The 15,867-nt window shown below is 38.8% G+C and overlaps 1 protein-coding gene across 2 annotated transcripts in view; it reads left to right on the forward strand.

Moving 5' to 3' along the window:
- Positions 1 to 12,415: 12,415 nt before the first annotated feature.
- The window catches only part of Nrdc (nardilysin convertase), a 92,056-nt gene continuing 88,604 nt past the window's right edge, over positions 12,416 to 15,867 (forward strand). Inside the window, exon 1 of one of the 2 annotated variants that reach the window (XM_004639124.2) lies at positions 12,416 to 12,992. In XM_004639124.2, the coding sequence (XP_004639181.1) occupies positions 12,652 to 12,992 (341 nt within the window). In that variant the 5' untranslated portion in view covers positions 12,416 to 12,651. The remainder of the gene's footprint in view (positions 12,993 to 15,867) is intronic. The other variant, XM_004639125.2, reaches the window with a different exon arrangement.

The following is a 15,867-nucleotide window of genomic DNA, read 5'->3' on the forward strand; positions in this document are numbered from 1 at the left end:
CAGTTTGGTTTATTTCACTTATGAATATAGTCATGAGTTGTATCCATTTACTTATAAAAGACTCCAGTTTACCCTTCTTTATGGATGGCTAGTATTCAATTATATAAAAAGATCACATCCTTTTTTATCCATTCCTCAGTTGATAAGAATTTGGGTTGTTTCTAAGATCTAGCTACACAAATTGTGCTGCTAAAACATGGGTGCACATAAATCAGTATGTTTTGCTGGTTTTAATCTTCTGGGAAGATACCCAGCAGGGAAATAGTTGGGTCAAATGAGATCTCCAAACCTAGTTTTGTGAGGAATCTCCACACTGATTTCCATAGTGGCAGTACTAGTCTATATTCCTACCAACAGTGGAGAAGTGTCCCTTTTTCCCATAGTCCCTCTAGCATTTGTTATTGGTTGGTTTCTTGAAAACAGCCATTCTTTATTGGGTGAGATGGAATCTCAATGTTGTCTTAATGTGCATGTTTTCAATGATCAGTGATGTTGATTTTTTCATATATTTATTTGCTTTTACATTTCTTCATCTGAGAATTGTGTATTTATCTCAGCTGCCCATTTTTGGATAGGGTCTCTAACTATGAATGTGCTGATTTTTTTAAGTTCTCAAAAAAATGTATGTTCTCATTAGTAATCCTTTGTCTGAGGAATAGCTTTCAAACATTTTTTCCCCACATTGTGGATTGTCTCTTCACTCTCATGGTGGTTTCTGTTGCAGGGCAAAACTTTTTAATAAGATGAGATCCCAATAAGTGATTCTTTGTGATACTCTGTGTGTGATCAGGGTTTTATTCATCACATTTTTGCTTACACCAGTGTCTTCAAGAGTTTTACCTATTTATTCTATCTTCCAGCAAATTTAATTTTTCTGTCTTAATATTTAAATCTTTGACTCATTTTGAAATTAGCTTAATGCATGGTAAAGATATGAGACCACTTGTAATCTTTGGCCTGTGCAGAGTCCGTTTTTCCAGCACCATTTATTAAACAGACTATCTTTCTTCAAGCAAATGTCTTTCGCATGGTTGTCAAAGAAAAGGGGGCTGAATATGTCTAGAGTTGTTTCTGCCTCTTCTCTGTTCCCCTATCCTTTGGCCTCTTTTTTCCCCCAGTATATTGATATTTTTATTACAGTAACTTTATAGTATCATTTCAAGTCAGGGATTGTGATACCTCCTACCTTGCCTTTGTTGCACAGAATTGCCTCTGCTATTCTAGGTCACTTATGCTTCTAAATGAATTTTAGGGGTTTGGGGAGATGGCTCAGTGGAATAAGTGCTTCCCTGGCAAGTGCAAGGGCTTGAGTTCAATCCCCAGTTCCACAAAAAAAAAAAAAAAAGAATTTTAGTATTGTTTTCTCTAGTTCTCTGAGATATGCTATTGGAATTTTGATTGGAATTGCGTTAAATCTGAATAACAGTTTTGGAAATATGGCCTTTTTTGCTACATTGTTTATTCCTACCCAAGGGCAAGATATATTTTTCCATTTTCTGATATCCTCTTTAATCTCTTTTTTTCAGAACACTGTAGTTTCAACTATAAAAGTTTTTTGTATTCTTCATTAGACTGATTCCTAGGCATTTCATTTTTTTCATTTCATTTCATATTCTTCATTAGACTGATTCCTAGGCATTTCATTTTTCCTAGGCATTTCATCCTAGGGGGGATGCTATTGTGAAAGGTACCATTTCTTTAATTTTTCACTCAATGAGTTTGTTATTCATGTACAGGAAGGCTATTGATTTTTTTTTTAATGTATTTAGTATAGGATCTACAGGGTCTCACTACACAGATCAGACTTGTAGTGATCCTCCTGTTTTCAGCCTCCTAAGCGCTGGGATTACAGATGTGCCCCACCACATCCCATCTCAATCTCGCCATCTCAGCGTGCCCTGGGGGTGGGGATGGGAGGCGGACCAAGGATTGAACCCCAGCAGCTGCACTCTGCCTAAGCAGGCACTTTACTCTGCTGAGCTATCAGGCCAGCCCTTAAGCCTATTGATTTTATTTATTTATTTATTTATTTATTTATTTATTTATTGCGGTACTAGGGATTGAACGCAGGACCCTATGCTTGCCAGGCAAGCACTTATTCTACTGAGCTATCTCCCCGGCCCCAAAGCTATTGATTTTTATACTTGTTTTCTTTTCATTTTATTTTTGGTACTGGGAATCAAACTCAGAGCCTTGTGATTGCCAGGCAGGCACTATGCCACTGAGCTACATCCTCAGTCTCTGCTATTGATTTTTTTTTTCTGCTTTTTTTTTTTTTTCTGCTATTGATTTTTGAGTGTTAACTTTGTATACAGCTATGCTACTCAATTTGCTTTTAGAATCTAGTGGAGTTTTCTAGTGGAGTTTTTGGGGCCTTTTCTATATAGGTTATCATGTCATCTGTAAAAAAATGATAATTTAACTTCTTTCTTTCCTATCATCATTCCTTTTATTTATTTCTCTTGTCTAATTGCTTGGGCTAAAGTTTCCAGGACTATGTTGAATAAGAGTAGAGAGAGTGGACATTCTTGTCTGGTTCTTGAGTTTTAGAGTTTAAGCTTTCAGTTTTTGTCCATTTATTATAATGTTGGCTGTTGGTCTGTCATAGATGGCTTTTATCAGATTGAGGTAAAGATCATCTATTCTACTTTTCTGTAGGGTTTTTATAATGAATGAACACCTGAACTTTGTCAGAAGCCTTTTCTGTATCCATTGAGATGCTCACATGATTTTTGTCCTTGGTTCTGTTAGTATGGTATAGTACATTTATTGATTTACATATGTCAAACCATCTCTGCCTCCCTGGGATGAATTCCACTTAGTCATGGTGTATAATCTTCTTGATGATTTTTTTTTTCCTAATGTATTTGGTACAGGATCTCACTCTGCAGTTCAGGCTCCTTGTGACTCTCCTGTTTTCAGCCTCCAGCACTGGGATTACAGGTGTCTACCACCACGCCCAGTGCTCCCAGTCTCATTGCCAGCTCAGTGCTCCCAGGGGACCAGCCCAGCAGGGCATGTGGTGATGAGGATTGAACTCCAGTCCCTGAGCTTGCCTAAGCAGATACTTAGTCCACTGAGCTAGCCTCTGGATGATTTGCTGCATTGTGTTTCCCAGCATCTTACTGAGTATATTTGCATCTATGTTCCTTAGGGAGATTGGCCTGTAATTCTTTTAGTTGGGTCCTTCTCTGATTTTGCTATCAAGGTAATGTTTGCTTCTACGAATGAATTTGGGAGTATTGCTTCTGTTTCAGTTTCATTAAAGAGTTTAAGACATAGTGGTGTTAAGTCATCTCTAAATTTCTTGTAGAATTCAGCAGTGAACCATACAAGGACTGGGCTTTTCTTTGTTGGTTGATATTTTATTACATCTTCAAATTTATTGATTGAGATTGGTTTAATTAAGATTTTTATATCTTCTTGATTCACCTTTGGTCATTTATATGTATCTATGAATCTGTCAATTTCTTCTGCATTTTCCATCTTATTAGAATATAAGAAGGGCCAAACAAATAGCTCAGTGGATTAAGGCGCCTACAAGCAGTTGCAGGGGCTGGGGGTTTGATCCCTGGGCCTACCTTGCTGGCCCTGCACCCGGGGCACACTGAGACTGCAATTGAGACTGGGTGTGGTGGCATGTGCCTGAAATCCCAGTTGTTGGGAGGCTGTAAACAGGCAGATCACTATGAGTCTGATCTAGTAGTGAGACCTTGAACACCCTGTAGACCCTTCCCTAAAAATACAAAAAAAAAAAAAAAAAAAGATTAGAAGTATGTATAGATGATCTTTTGCAAGAAGGTGTAGAAGATCTTCTAGATTTCTTCAGAGTCACTGTGATTTTACCATTTTCATTTCTAATTGCATGGACTTGAGGTTTTTCTTTCCTTTTTGATAGATAAGGTTGGCTGAGGGTTTGTTGATTTTAGTTAATCTTTCAAAGAGCCGACTCTCCAATTCATTGATTCTTTGTATTTTTTTTTTTAGTTCCAAGTGCATTAATTTCTGCTCTGATCATTATAATTTCTTTCTGTGTACAAACTTTTTGCATATCCTGCTCTTCTTTTTCCAGAAGTTTGAATTTTACCATTAAATTGTTTATTTCTGCATGTTCTGTTTTCCTGATACAGCTATTCACTGCTATAACTTTCCCTTTTAGGGCTGCTTTCATTGTGTCCCAGAAGTTCTGGTATGTTGTATTGTCATTATCATTTAGCTGTAGAAACTAATGTTTTCCTTAATTCCATCTGTGACCCATTGGTTTTTCAGGAGTGTGCTATTTAATTTCTATGTGTTCATGAAGTTCTTGTGATTTCATTGCCTTTGATTTCCAATTACATTGCACTTTGGTCTGATATTAGGTATGGGGTAATTTCTATTCCTTTGCATTTACTTAAGCGTGTTCTACGAGCTAGCATGGGGTCTATTTTGAAGAATATTCTGCGTGCGCTGAGAAGAATATGTATTCTGATGTTGTGGGGGGTGGAATGCTGTATACATCTACTAAGTCCGTTTGTTCAAAAGTTTGGTTCAGTCCTATTATTTCATTGTTGATTTTTTGTCTGATCTATCTTTTTGTGACAGTGAGGTACTGAGATCCCCCAATGTAATTGTATTAATGCTTATTTGTTCATATCCGTTAATATTTGTTTTATTCAATTGAGTGCACTGGCATTTGTTGCATATATATTTATAATTGTTATTTCTTCCTCTCAAATTGTTCCCTTTACAAGGAGGTAGTGACCTTCTTTAGCTGTCTTGATCAGTCTTGGCTGGAAATTCATTTTACAAAAAGAATAGCTACTCATGCTTTTTTTCTGAGTTCCTGTCACATGGAGTGTTGTTTTCCATCCTTTGACTTTTCAGTCCATGAATTCTTTTTAAATGAAATGCATTTCTTTTTCTTCCTTTTAATTTCTTTCTTTCTTTCTTTCTTTCTTTCTTTCTTTCTTTCTTTCTTTCTTTCTTTCTTTCTTTCTTTCAGTACCAGGGATTGAACTCAGGACCCCGCCCTTGCCAGGCAAGCAGTTATTCTACTGAGCTATCTCCCCAGCCCTTAAATGCATTTCTTGCATCTAGCATATTGTTGGATCTTGCTGCTTGATCAATTCTGTCAGTCTGTCTTTTGGTTGCTGAATCAAGGCCATTAACATTGAAGGTTATTGATTTGTATTGACCTATCTTTATAATGTTATTTTTCTGTTGTTTGCTCCTCCCTTTTTCCTCTTCCTCTGTTTAATTGTTTGCCTTGCCTGGGGATTCTTCTGTTGAGGTTCATGAAGTTGTAGTCCATGTTATGTCCTTCTAGAATGTTCTTTAAAACATTTTGGACTGCTGGTTTAGTGGTCATGAATTTCCTCATATGTTCTTGATCATGGAAGTATCTTATTTCTCCATAAGTTTTGAAAGACAATGTTGTGTGATATGTCAATGTGGGTTGAATGTTGTTTTGTTTTAGAATTTCAAATACTTCATGCCAAGATTTCCTTGATTTGAGAGCTTATGTTGAGAAGTCAGCTGTAATTCTTATGGCCTTTTCTTTATAGGTATTTTTTTTCTGTAATATCTTTTAAGATTTTATTCTCATGAAGAGTTTCTGGAATCTTGGCTATGATATGCCTAGCTGTAGACTTTTTTTTTGATCATAGCAAGTTGGAGTTCTATATGCAGCATTTCTTTGAATGTCAAATTCTTTTTCTCTGCCATGATGCCTGTGAACAGTTTGTTTTAATATCACTTGTGCTACCTCCTGCTTTTTCACTGACTCCAATCAATCTTAAGTTATTCTTTGCCTCATCTCAAAGATGATATATTTATTTATCATGGTTCCTTGCTATTTTTAAGAAATCTTTCTTTTCATGATTCCTAACCACAACACTATCTTTTATATCTGAGATTCTGACACTACTTTGGCTTAATCTGCTGTAGATACTTTCAATGCAATTTTTAGTCTCGTGGATATCTGCTTTAATTCATTACCTTATGGATCTCATTTCTTTTTTTTTCTTTTTTGACGGAACTGGGGATTGAACTCAGACCCTTGTGTTTGCCAGGCAAGCGCTTATTCTACTGAACCATCTCCCTGGCCCCTCCATTTCTTTTCTATGCTGAGCATTCATGGCTTCCATAATTTTCTTAAGTTCCTCTTTTTTGTTGTTGTTGTTGTTGTTGTTGTTTGTTTGTTTTGGTCTGCATCTGCTTGAGAGTCACTGACAATGGTTTTCATTGTGGACACCATCTTTTCAGCTACCTAAGAAATTATTTCTGATTTTATTTTTCATAGAGCCTCATTCAATTGCTTTGTTGTTATCACTTCAGAGAGACCAAGTAGGTGGCTTTCAGATTGTCCAAATGCATTGTCTCTTGGGTTTGCTCCTGGCCAACTGTTCTCTTGTGCAGAATGACAGAGCCCTCAGCACCTACTGCAAGCTAGTGCAGCCCTTGATGTCTGCTGCTCCCCTCTATTGCTGCATCTCACTGTGGAGGCCTCTGAGGTTGACAGAAGCCATCATGGATCTATCAGTCTGAACCACTGCTCTCGTGTAGTGAACTCTATCTAAGGAAGAAGGTGCCACTGGCTACATCCTTCTTTGTTGAAGTTTCTTTCTTCACTCTCTCTGTGGGCTTTAATTCATGCCCCAGACTCTTCCTGGGTCCAGGAGACCCACTTCCCTCCTTCTTAACTCCCTCAGGTTGTGATATTTCAGCTTCTGGACACTGACTCTCAGAAAGACTCTTTCTCTGGTGCTTATCATTCTGTCCTCTTGGTCCTCTCTCCAACACAACTTTTTAATGATAGTGATGAACTTAACTTTTTGGTTATATGAGTTGTACATTTGCTATCGTTTCACTTACCTGTGCTTTTTTCCTTCCAGGTCCAACAATAGAGATGCTCCTCTCCAAGGCTAATCTCATTTTTCTACCTTTTCTGAGATCGTGAAGTTTTAAGTATCTTTTCTTTCTGTAGGATGCATTTATTAATTCAAAAAGTATTTATTGAACACTCAACATATTCCAGGCACTAGTTTTTATTCTAGGAATATTTTGGGTAATAAGACACATAAAACTTTTCCTCTAACTTTCCAATGGACCTATAACATAGAGAAGGTATACAGATAATAGGCTAGTACACAAATAAATAATGTAATTTCAAGTAATGAGTGTATTTTTAGATAGAATGGTAAGAAAAAGTCTCTAATGAGTGACATTTCAGCTGACATATGATTGGTGAGGAGCCAGCAATAGAAAATTTAAAGGTTGAACAATCCAGGCAGAGGAGCAGAGATGATACTCTAATAAAAAATAACTCTAGTTTGTTGAAGAACATTTTATGTATTTATTTTTAGTACTCAGGGCCTTACCTTTGCCAGGCAGGTGCTTATGACACTGAGCTATACCAGGCCCCTGAAGAATATTTTTTAAAGCTGATGTGGCTGGAACAAAGGCCAGAATGTTAGATGACATTACAGATATAGAGGAAAAACAGAAATCTGATGTAAGCTCCATTTCAGCTACATTTCAAAGTACAAAGCAGAACCACTGTTTTTTGTTTTTTTTTGTACTTTTTTAGTAAGGGGTCTACAGGGTCTCACTACATAGATCGGACTCGTAATGATTCTCCTGTTTTCAGCCTCCCAAGTGCTGGGATTACAGATGCGTGCCACCATGCCCAGTCTCAGTAGCCTTCTCAGTGTGTCGGGGAGCGCGGGGGGGGGGTGAGGAAGGGCAGGCTGCGGATAGATCTCTGGCTGCTGCATCTGCCTAAGTAAGCGCTTTAATCCGCTGAGCTACTGGGCCGGCCCTCATTAATGGGTTTTTAAAGGGGAAGTAGTATGTTTTATAAATTATAAATATCATTTTAGGTCATACATTCTCTTTTCTAGGCAGTCTCAAATGTAGACAGGAGATGAGAAGCACTTAACTGATTGGGTAGACAACATCTTTCCTTTGGTATAAAGTATGTTTTAGAGTCAGTCTTATTTTAAAGTTTTCATACCAAATTCTTCTGACAGCTACACTTATAGGCAAAAACTATCCCTCAAACTCCTTGGTATACAGCACATACATTTAGTATCCAAAGACAAGCTTCCATAAGAAGATGCCTATTTCTTGACCTAGATACAAAGCTTGCAAATGTGGATGGTAATTATCCGGTGGTACACTTAATGACTAGAGCTGCAGAGGTATAATTTCGCAGAGCGTGGGCTCTCAACAGCATTTTTGAAGACAATATTTTTCTTATTACCTACCTCCTCTTTCTGAGTCTTTTCTCTCATATTTAGCACTATTCCCACTCATCAAGGTTTATGATGATCTTAAATTGCCAAGAGTGTGCTAAAAAAATCCATTCACAAAATGGTATTAGTTTTTTCATCTCTTTGAAGGTTGTTATTAACATTTAAGAGTCATTATAAAGAGGACAATGAGTCACTAATGGAGAAATTTTGGACCTTAGAGTAAGGGAGATAATTTTAAGTTTGCAACTTTAATAGCTCATAGAACTCCCCTAGTACTCAAGGTAGAAACAACACTCTACGTTTCTGATTTACTCTGACCCTCAGATATAAAGGTGGGTAGTGGAGTTATGAATAATGTACCATTGAAATTCTGAGTATAAGGCTCAGATTTGCCCTTTTGGTAGGTAAATAGCATCACATTGGGTCAGGGTTACAGTTAGGGCGAAAGTTAGGAGTAGGGAAGGTCAGAAATAGATATAAAACATACAAATATGACATGCCCATAATCACTGCACTTGGGAGGCTGAGGCAGGAAGATTGGTCATGAGTTTGAGGCCATCTTTGGCTAAATAAGAAAGTAAGCCAGTCTGCATTACATAGTGAGACCCTGTCTCAAACAAACAAACCAATATAGAAATGGGATATTTTAAATGTTCATGATTTGTGACATCTCACAAGAATAATAGGGAGAGAAGAATAATTGAATAAGGATTTTTTTTTTTTGCTCCGAATGCCTTCAGGGCAGGTTTGGCTGGCTTGAGTTATGGGGATTGAACCACAGCAACCTGAGCCTGACTGCTTTGCTGAAGCAGCCACTTAAAGAACTGAGCTACGGGGCAGGCACCCTGAGAGAAGAATAATTGAATCCAACTGAAGCAAGACTTAAAAAGAAAAAATAAATTTCCCCAACCTAAGAGCCTTTTCCCAGCTGCTTTTCTTTATTCTTCTGGGGATCAAACTCAGGAACTTGCGCTTGCCTGGCAGGCACATATGTTGCTGAGCTATATCCCCAGCCCTCTTTGTCCTAATACAGATAAAATTGTAACTTTTGCCCCTGCAAAAGAGCTTTATAATCTCCTGTGCTCATAACATCCTGTTATGCCTGAGCAGGACCACCAAGATATGCTAAGTTGCAAATCTATCACAACTTGATAAACTACCTCTGTTTTTCTTCTGCAAACTTCTGTGCCTTCCCACAAATTTTGAATCATTAAAGAGACCAACCCCTTCTACATGTATAAGACTAAAGCTCCTCCTCTGTTCAGGGCTCAACTCTTTTGGACATGAGTCTGCCGAGTTGGTGTTCACCTAAAACCAAATAAATCTTCCTATTTCTCCCATAGTCTCTCCAGATTCTTGATTTCTTCAACACGATGAGAGGGAATCTTTGAGATAAAACTATGTAGCAGTACAGGGTGGCTGAAGATAGAGAAAAAATGCATTTAAATAGTCTGAGAAAGTCTAGGTAAATAGCGTTTACAATTATAATCTGTGCTCTAACTTTTTTGAAGATACTGAGATCATTTTAACTTTCTATTGCCTCAATTCCTATAAAATGTTAGTACCTTAACTTACCTGTTTCTTCGAAGGAATACTCTTTACAGTAACTAGGAATAGTCAAATGAGGTGTGGCAAATTATTAGATTATTTTCAATGGGAAAGAGTAATTCTGGTTTGAAACTCCTGACTATGCCATAGATCACTTATGGGTTTAACTTCTGGGTGATATTTCTCCTTATATCTGCAGAAATGAAATTAAAGTACTACTGCAATCCTTTGCCAATTTTTATATATCTTAATCTAACATTTTGACATTAGCTATAAGCTCAGAATTATGCTGGGCTCTGCATCAAAGAGATAGTCTTCTGTGATACTACATCCTTCTGGTTTTCCTTTTGCTATCTGGTAGTTCTTCCTTGGTTTCTTTTGTGAGTTTTTCCTCTTCTACAAGCTCTTTAAGACTTGATCTGTAGACCCTTTTTACTTATTACCTCACAATCTCCATACAGATGATCTCATTTGATAGGCTTTGTTTACCAACTGGGAAGAGATTAACCTCAAAATTCTGTCTGGGATTTAGTTTTTTTTTTAAAGCTCTGGATCTGATCCTCATTTTTTATGGCTCATAATGACTCCTAGATATTCAAAACTGAGATAATACTTTTTTCCTAAAACTTCTTTTTCAGAATTTTCTGGTTACCAAGCTAATGTTACTACCACCTATTCAACCACAAAACCTGACACTATGGAGTTTACCTCTCCTTCATTATCCCATATTAAATCAATCACTGCCCCAACCCAGTGAATTCCATCTCCTAAGTACACGAGGTATCTATCTACATCTTTCCATTTTCAGTATCACTCCTCAAATCCAAGTTAATTTTATTGCTTACATTATTTCAGTAGCTTCCCAACTACTTTTATTTCTTTGAGCTCACTATGTTTCCCTGGCAAGCCCCAAACTGCTGTGTTTTAGCTGATCCTCCTAACTTGACCCAGTGGTTAGAACTACAGGCATGATGTGACTGCATCTGGCTCTGCTTTTTCTTTACTTTTGTCTTTTTTTTTTCTTCCTTCAGTACCAGGGATTGAACTCAGGACCCTGCACTTGCCAGGCAAGCACTTATTCTACTGAGCTATCTCCCTGGGCCCTTTTACCATCTAACTTGCCCTCTACCATCTAACTCATTTTTCACACACCAGCCATAGCAATCTAGTTGGAAACAACTGAGATTATGAATTCTCTTTCAGTCATTGTTAACATTCATAAATTGCTTTATTATGTGTTGGGAAGCTATGTTAGAGACAGGAGCTATACAGGAAAAACTGTAAGAAGGGAAGACTAGTAGGATTTTTAAAAAAACTGATAGGTTCTTGAAAAGATGCATGTAAACGGAGTATTTGAACATTACTTTCCAGTATTCCTTATAACTGATCCGGTTCAGGTTTCATTTTCTGCTTGAATTTTTCTACTCTTTATTTTTAACTCCACAATTCTTTATCCTCCTATATTCTATTGTTTTCATGGCACTTATTTTTAAAATATGTCTTTTGTTGTGTTTCTTTCCATTATAATGCAAGCTCCTGGAAGCCAGAGGCTTATGTTTTGTTATGGCATTATGCCCTGTACCTAGAGCTCAGAAGCTCAGAAACATTTAGCTGGTGCAGTGATTTATGTAATCCCAGATACTTTGGTGGCTGAGAAAAGGGAGGATTCAAGTTACAGGGCACCCTAAGTAACTTAGTGAAACACTGTCTCAGGGAAAAAAAAAAAAAAAAAAAAAAAAAAAAAAAAGATTCATAATGTAGCTCTGTGAAAGTGTCCTGGGTTCTATTGTCATTATTGGGGAGAAAAGTTAAAGATGTAATAACCATCCATACATGTTCTTGATTCGTTTTCTCTATTCCCTCAAGTATACTCTATTCTATTCCTTTTATGTGCTAGGATATCTGAATCTCATGATATTAGTACATTATATTTTATTGTCAGCTACTTTTCAGGTTTCATTTATACCTACGTTTTGGTCATATTTTGGATGTCCAACTGTCACTGCAAGAACGCTAGGAAAGACTTGAGGGCAGCTGTCGAACAAATTATGGCTGCTCGGTAAAAATCGGCTTAACGTCTAGGTATGCTGTGAACTCTACTCTGTGAGGGAGCTAACAAGTTTTCTCCTATAGGAGTGACCACATCAAGACTAGTCTTTTAAGTAATTTATTTGGTCTATGACGTAAAAAAGAATTAGCGTAGGGCAGATGATAGAATGGAAGAACGCCATGGCTCTTTCTGGTGCTTAGTGCTTGATAGCCGCGTCCATCCTATTCAGATGTTTTACAAGCTGAGTCACAAAAGACATACTATGATGAGAGCGGGAACGATTTTAGAACGCTATTTCTCCACTTGGTTCTCCAAGAAAACACCTTTTGCGGAGCGCTACTTGCTATATATCTCAAACTAATACTCTTGTACGTCATAAAAGCGCTGCAGGCGCCCGATCCCGTCATCCTCCGCGCCAGTCTCCGCCTCTTCTCCCTCTCCACACCCACTTCAGGTTTCGAAATGGTCTCTGGGTGCTCCAAGAATCCAGTCTAGTCCCTTTGGTTCCTCCCCTTCCCTGTTCCTATTGGTTGTTTCCTTGAGCATGATTTAGTTCTTGCCTCATGATTGGCTGAAATCAGAGCGTCATCAGCGGCCGAGGGGCGGGGGAAGGGGAAGTTAACGTGAGCGAGACCTGACTGGAAAGGGGTTCAGGCCTGTACTACTCAGCGGCTACGGCCTCACCAACGCCGGCCGCCTGCCGCCACCGCTGACCCCGCCGCCTCTGGAACGCGGAGGAGGAGGAGCGGCTGGAGGAGTAGGAGTAGGGGTTGGGCCCCGGGGAGCGGAATGCCCATCGCTACAGCTAGGTGGTGAATGCTGGGCAGAGCCACGGTTGCTGCGGTCTGTGCCACCGGGAGGAAGTTGTGGTGTGCTGCCGGGCGGGAGCTCGCGGCGCTGTGGAGAATTGAAGTGCGGGGTCTGTGCGAAGACTCTACCAGACTCTTTCCCAAAACTCTGGCCATGCCTGGAAGGAACAAGGCAAAGTCCACCTGCAGCTGCCCTGACCTGCCGCCCAATGGACAGGATTTGGGCGAGAGTGGCCGCGTTGCACGTCTGGGAGCGGATGAATCTGAGGAGGAGGGACGGAGCAGGTCTCTTAGTAACACCGGAGACCCAGAGATCGTCAAGTCGCCCAGCGACCCCAAGCAATACCGGTGAGGGAGTTGGCTGGATCCGGCCGGGCGGGCGAGGAAGAACAGGGTAGGGCCTGTTGTTAGTGCGGCCATCACCTCTTGTCTCCGAATCTCCCAAAGGAGCAACAGAGCCTACTTCTTCCCTCAAATGCTTTCTTGGGTGGTGGTGGCGTTGCCAAGGCCATTGGGCTCTATGTGATGGTAAATCGGGTCTGTGTGTGGGAAGTCGGGTCCCACAAGGGATCAGGAAGACAGCAGAATGAGAAGAGCTATTTAAGTAATTTTGACGTTTGCTAAAGCAAGAGTGGAGGTTTCTGTGAGGAAGGCAGGCTGGCGTTTGGATAGTATGTTATGAGGAAAGGTTGACAGCCAGGGGTGGGGGTCGGGTCTTAATTTTGGAAGAGAAAATATTTTAAGGTAATACTATCACAAAACATTTTAGGGGTCCTTAAGTGAAATATAGTAAAACTATTTAGTGAAATAACTGCATCATAGTTGACCTAAAATGAAGGGACTTGTTGAAGTGGATAGCTATTCATACTAGTATTGCTGAATGACCTTTGCCAAAAGTACGTTAGGACTTGGGTTTTATTTTTGTGAGTGGCAGGCGTGTCTGGTTTCTTCTAATCCTGAAAGTTTTAACTTTTGCTTTATGCAGTAATCTTTTAATCATTTCTAAGAAATGGTTACTCATCCCTCACTTGAGTATTTCCTTGTGAGCCAGTTTATTTCATGGAATATTGTGACTATGATTTATCTGTTTGTTTATTGCCTTCTTTTGGAGGCAGTCTTGCTATGCAGTTCAGGCTGGCCTTGAGCTCACTTTGTAGCCGAGGCTGGCCTTGGATTTGCAGTGATCCTCTTGCCTCAGCCTCCCGAGCGCTGGATTAAAATAGCCTGTGCCACCACTCCTGGCTATTTTATTTTTTTGTGACAGGGTTTCAATATGTAGTTCTGGATAGTCTTGAACTCGCTATGTAGTCCAGGTTGATCTCCAACTTTTGCACTGGTTCTTCTGCCACAGCGTCCCTAGTAGTACTGGAATGACCGTGCATCACCACATGCCTGACTGTATTTTAAATAGAGTTCATATTGTCCCAACTTTGTTTTACAATTGAGGAAATTGAGACCTAAAGAGTTTTTTTCTTGCTACACAGCTAAATAATAGTAGAGCTAGTATGAAAGTTTTGAACATGTAAGGCCCAATCCAGTACACCATTTGCTGAATTTTAGAAAGTTCTTACTCACTTTGAATTGTAACCTAGAGTTTCTTTTTTTTTTTTTTTACAAACTTAAGTGTCGGAAAGAATCTTGGAGATAAATCTTTTCCGTTGCCGCACCATTCCCACTTCACAGATGACAAACCAAGGTCTAGAAAGATGTGCCTCTGCTCCAAGTCTAAAACCAGCCCAATTTTTCCTTTCAGTACACAATTCTTTGTGTTATTATTATCATCATTATTATTTTATCCCCCCAGGCTGCCAGTGTCAAGATAGCTTTATATGTTGGCCAGGTTTTCTGTTTTCCTTACCAAAGATGTGGCTGTATTAGTAATTCGTAAGTGCACAAGTTGAAAACTTGGTAAAAGTTGCTTATTTTTTACCTTCCAGATTAAATTTTTAATAATGGCTTCTGGTTTTGTTTTTTTTTTCCTGCTTATATAAAGTTACATAGTAGCTAATGTTTACAGACTCTACACTATGTCTGATACTGTTTTAACTGCGATACACTGTGTCAGATACTGTTCTCACTGCTTTGGGTATATTTAATGATCTTACTTTCTGTAAGTTGATTTGGCAGATACTTATTAACTCCTACTGTGTGACAGGTGTTGAGCTAGCTTAAATTTTTTCTGAAACTTGGTCAACTATAGTACAATCAATAAATAATGCTTTATTCTGTATGATATACAGAAATTATTATGACAGTCCTTTCCCAGTGAGGTGTGGTGGCAGAAGCCTATAATCCCAGCATTTGGAAGGGGCTGAGGCTGGAGGATTGCTGAAAGCTGTGGGCTAGCATGGACTACAAAGTAAGTTGAAGGCCAGACTGAATTGCTTATTTCAAAAAGACAAAAAAAAAAAAAAAAAAAAAAAAAAAAAAAAAAAAAAAAAAGACCTTCCTTTCTTTTAATGAATTTATGGTGTTTTAGAGGGCCACAGACACATAAAAATAAAATTAGAACACTAAAGTTCTATAGAAGGCACAGTAGAAGTATGTGCTGTGTAAATTGGTGAGTAAAATATGAAATGACAAATTCCACCAAGAAAGTCTTCAAAGAGGAGATCATACGTAATAGATGTTTTTTGAATAAATTATTGTATTTCTGTCTTCCTGTGGCCTTTAAGTCATTGTTTACTTTAAAATGGAGGTTGAACAATAGTGTTTTTCAGTAACTTCCTTTTCAGAAGAGGTAGCTCATCTTTCCGTCTTTACTTGTTTTATATATTGGGGTGTCAACCTTTTTTTTTATTTTTTGAGACAGGATTTCTCTGTGCAGTCCAGGCTGGTCTTAAACTCACTTTGTAGTCCAGGCTAGCATTCAACTCACAGTGATCCTCCTGCCTCATCCTGTGTGTTGGAACTACAGGCATGAGCCACCATGTCTGACCTCAATAGACTTTTTTTAAAAATTAATTTTATTGAGACAGAAATAACAATGAGACAGTTTCAAAGCAGGTTAGTAGGACAGTTACAATAATTAATACATTGCATATTGTTGTCTTCATAGTAGTTATTCATAGTATAAGATGCTCAAATAGACTTTTGAAGAAAAGATTTTGTTGCTCTTAAAACAAAGGTGGGGGGCTGGAGAGATGGCTCAGTGGTCTAAAGCACCTACTTAGAACAAGCTTAGCAAAGCATCGGGGACCGCGGTTCAATCCCCCAGCACCAC

Source organism: Octodon degus, unplaced genomic scaffold, assembly GCF_000260255.1.
Source record: "Octodon degus isolate 3935 unplaced genomic scaffold, OctDeg1.0 scaffold00107, whole genome shotgun sequence".
NCBI classification, from domain to species: Eukaryota; Metazoa; Chordata; class Mammalia; order Rodentia; family Octodontidae; genus Octodon; species Octodon degus.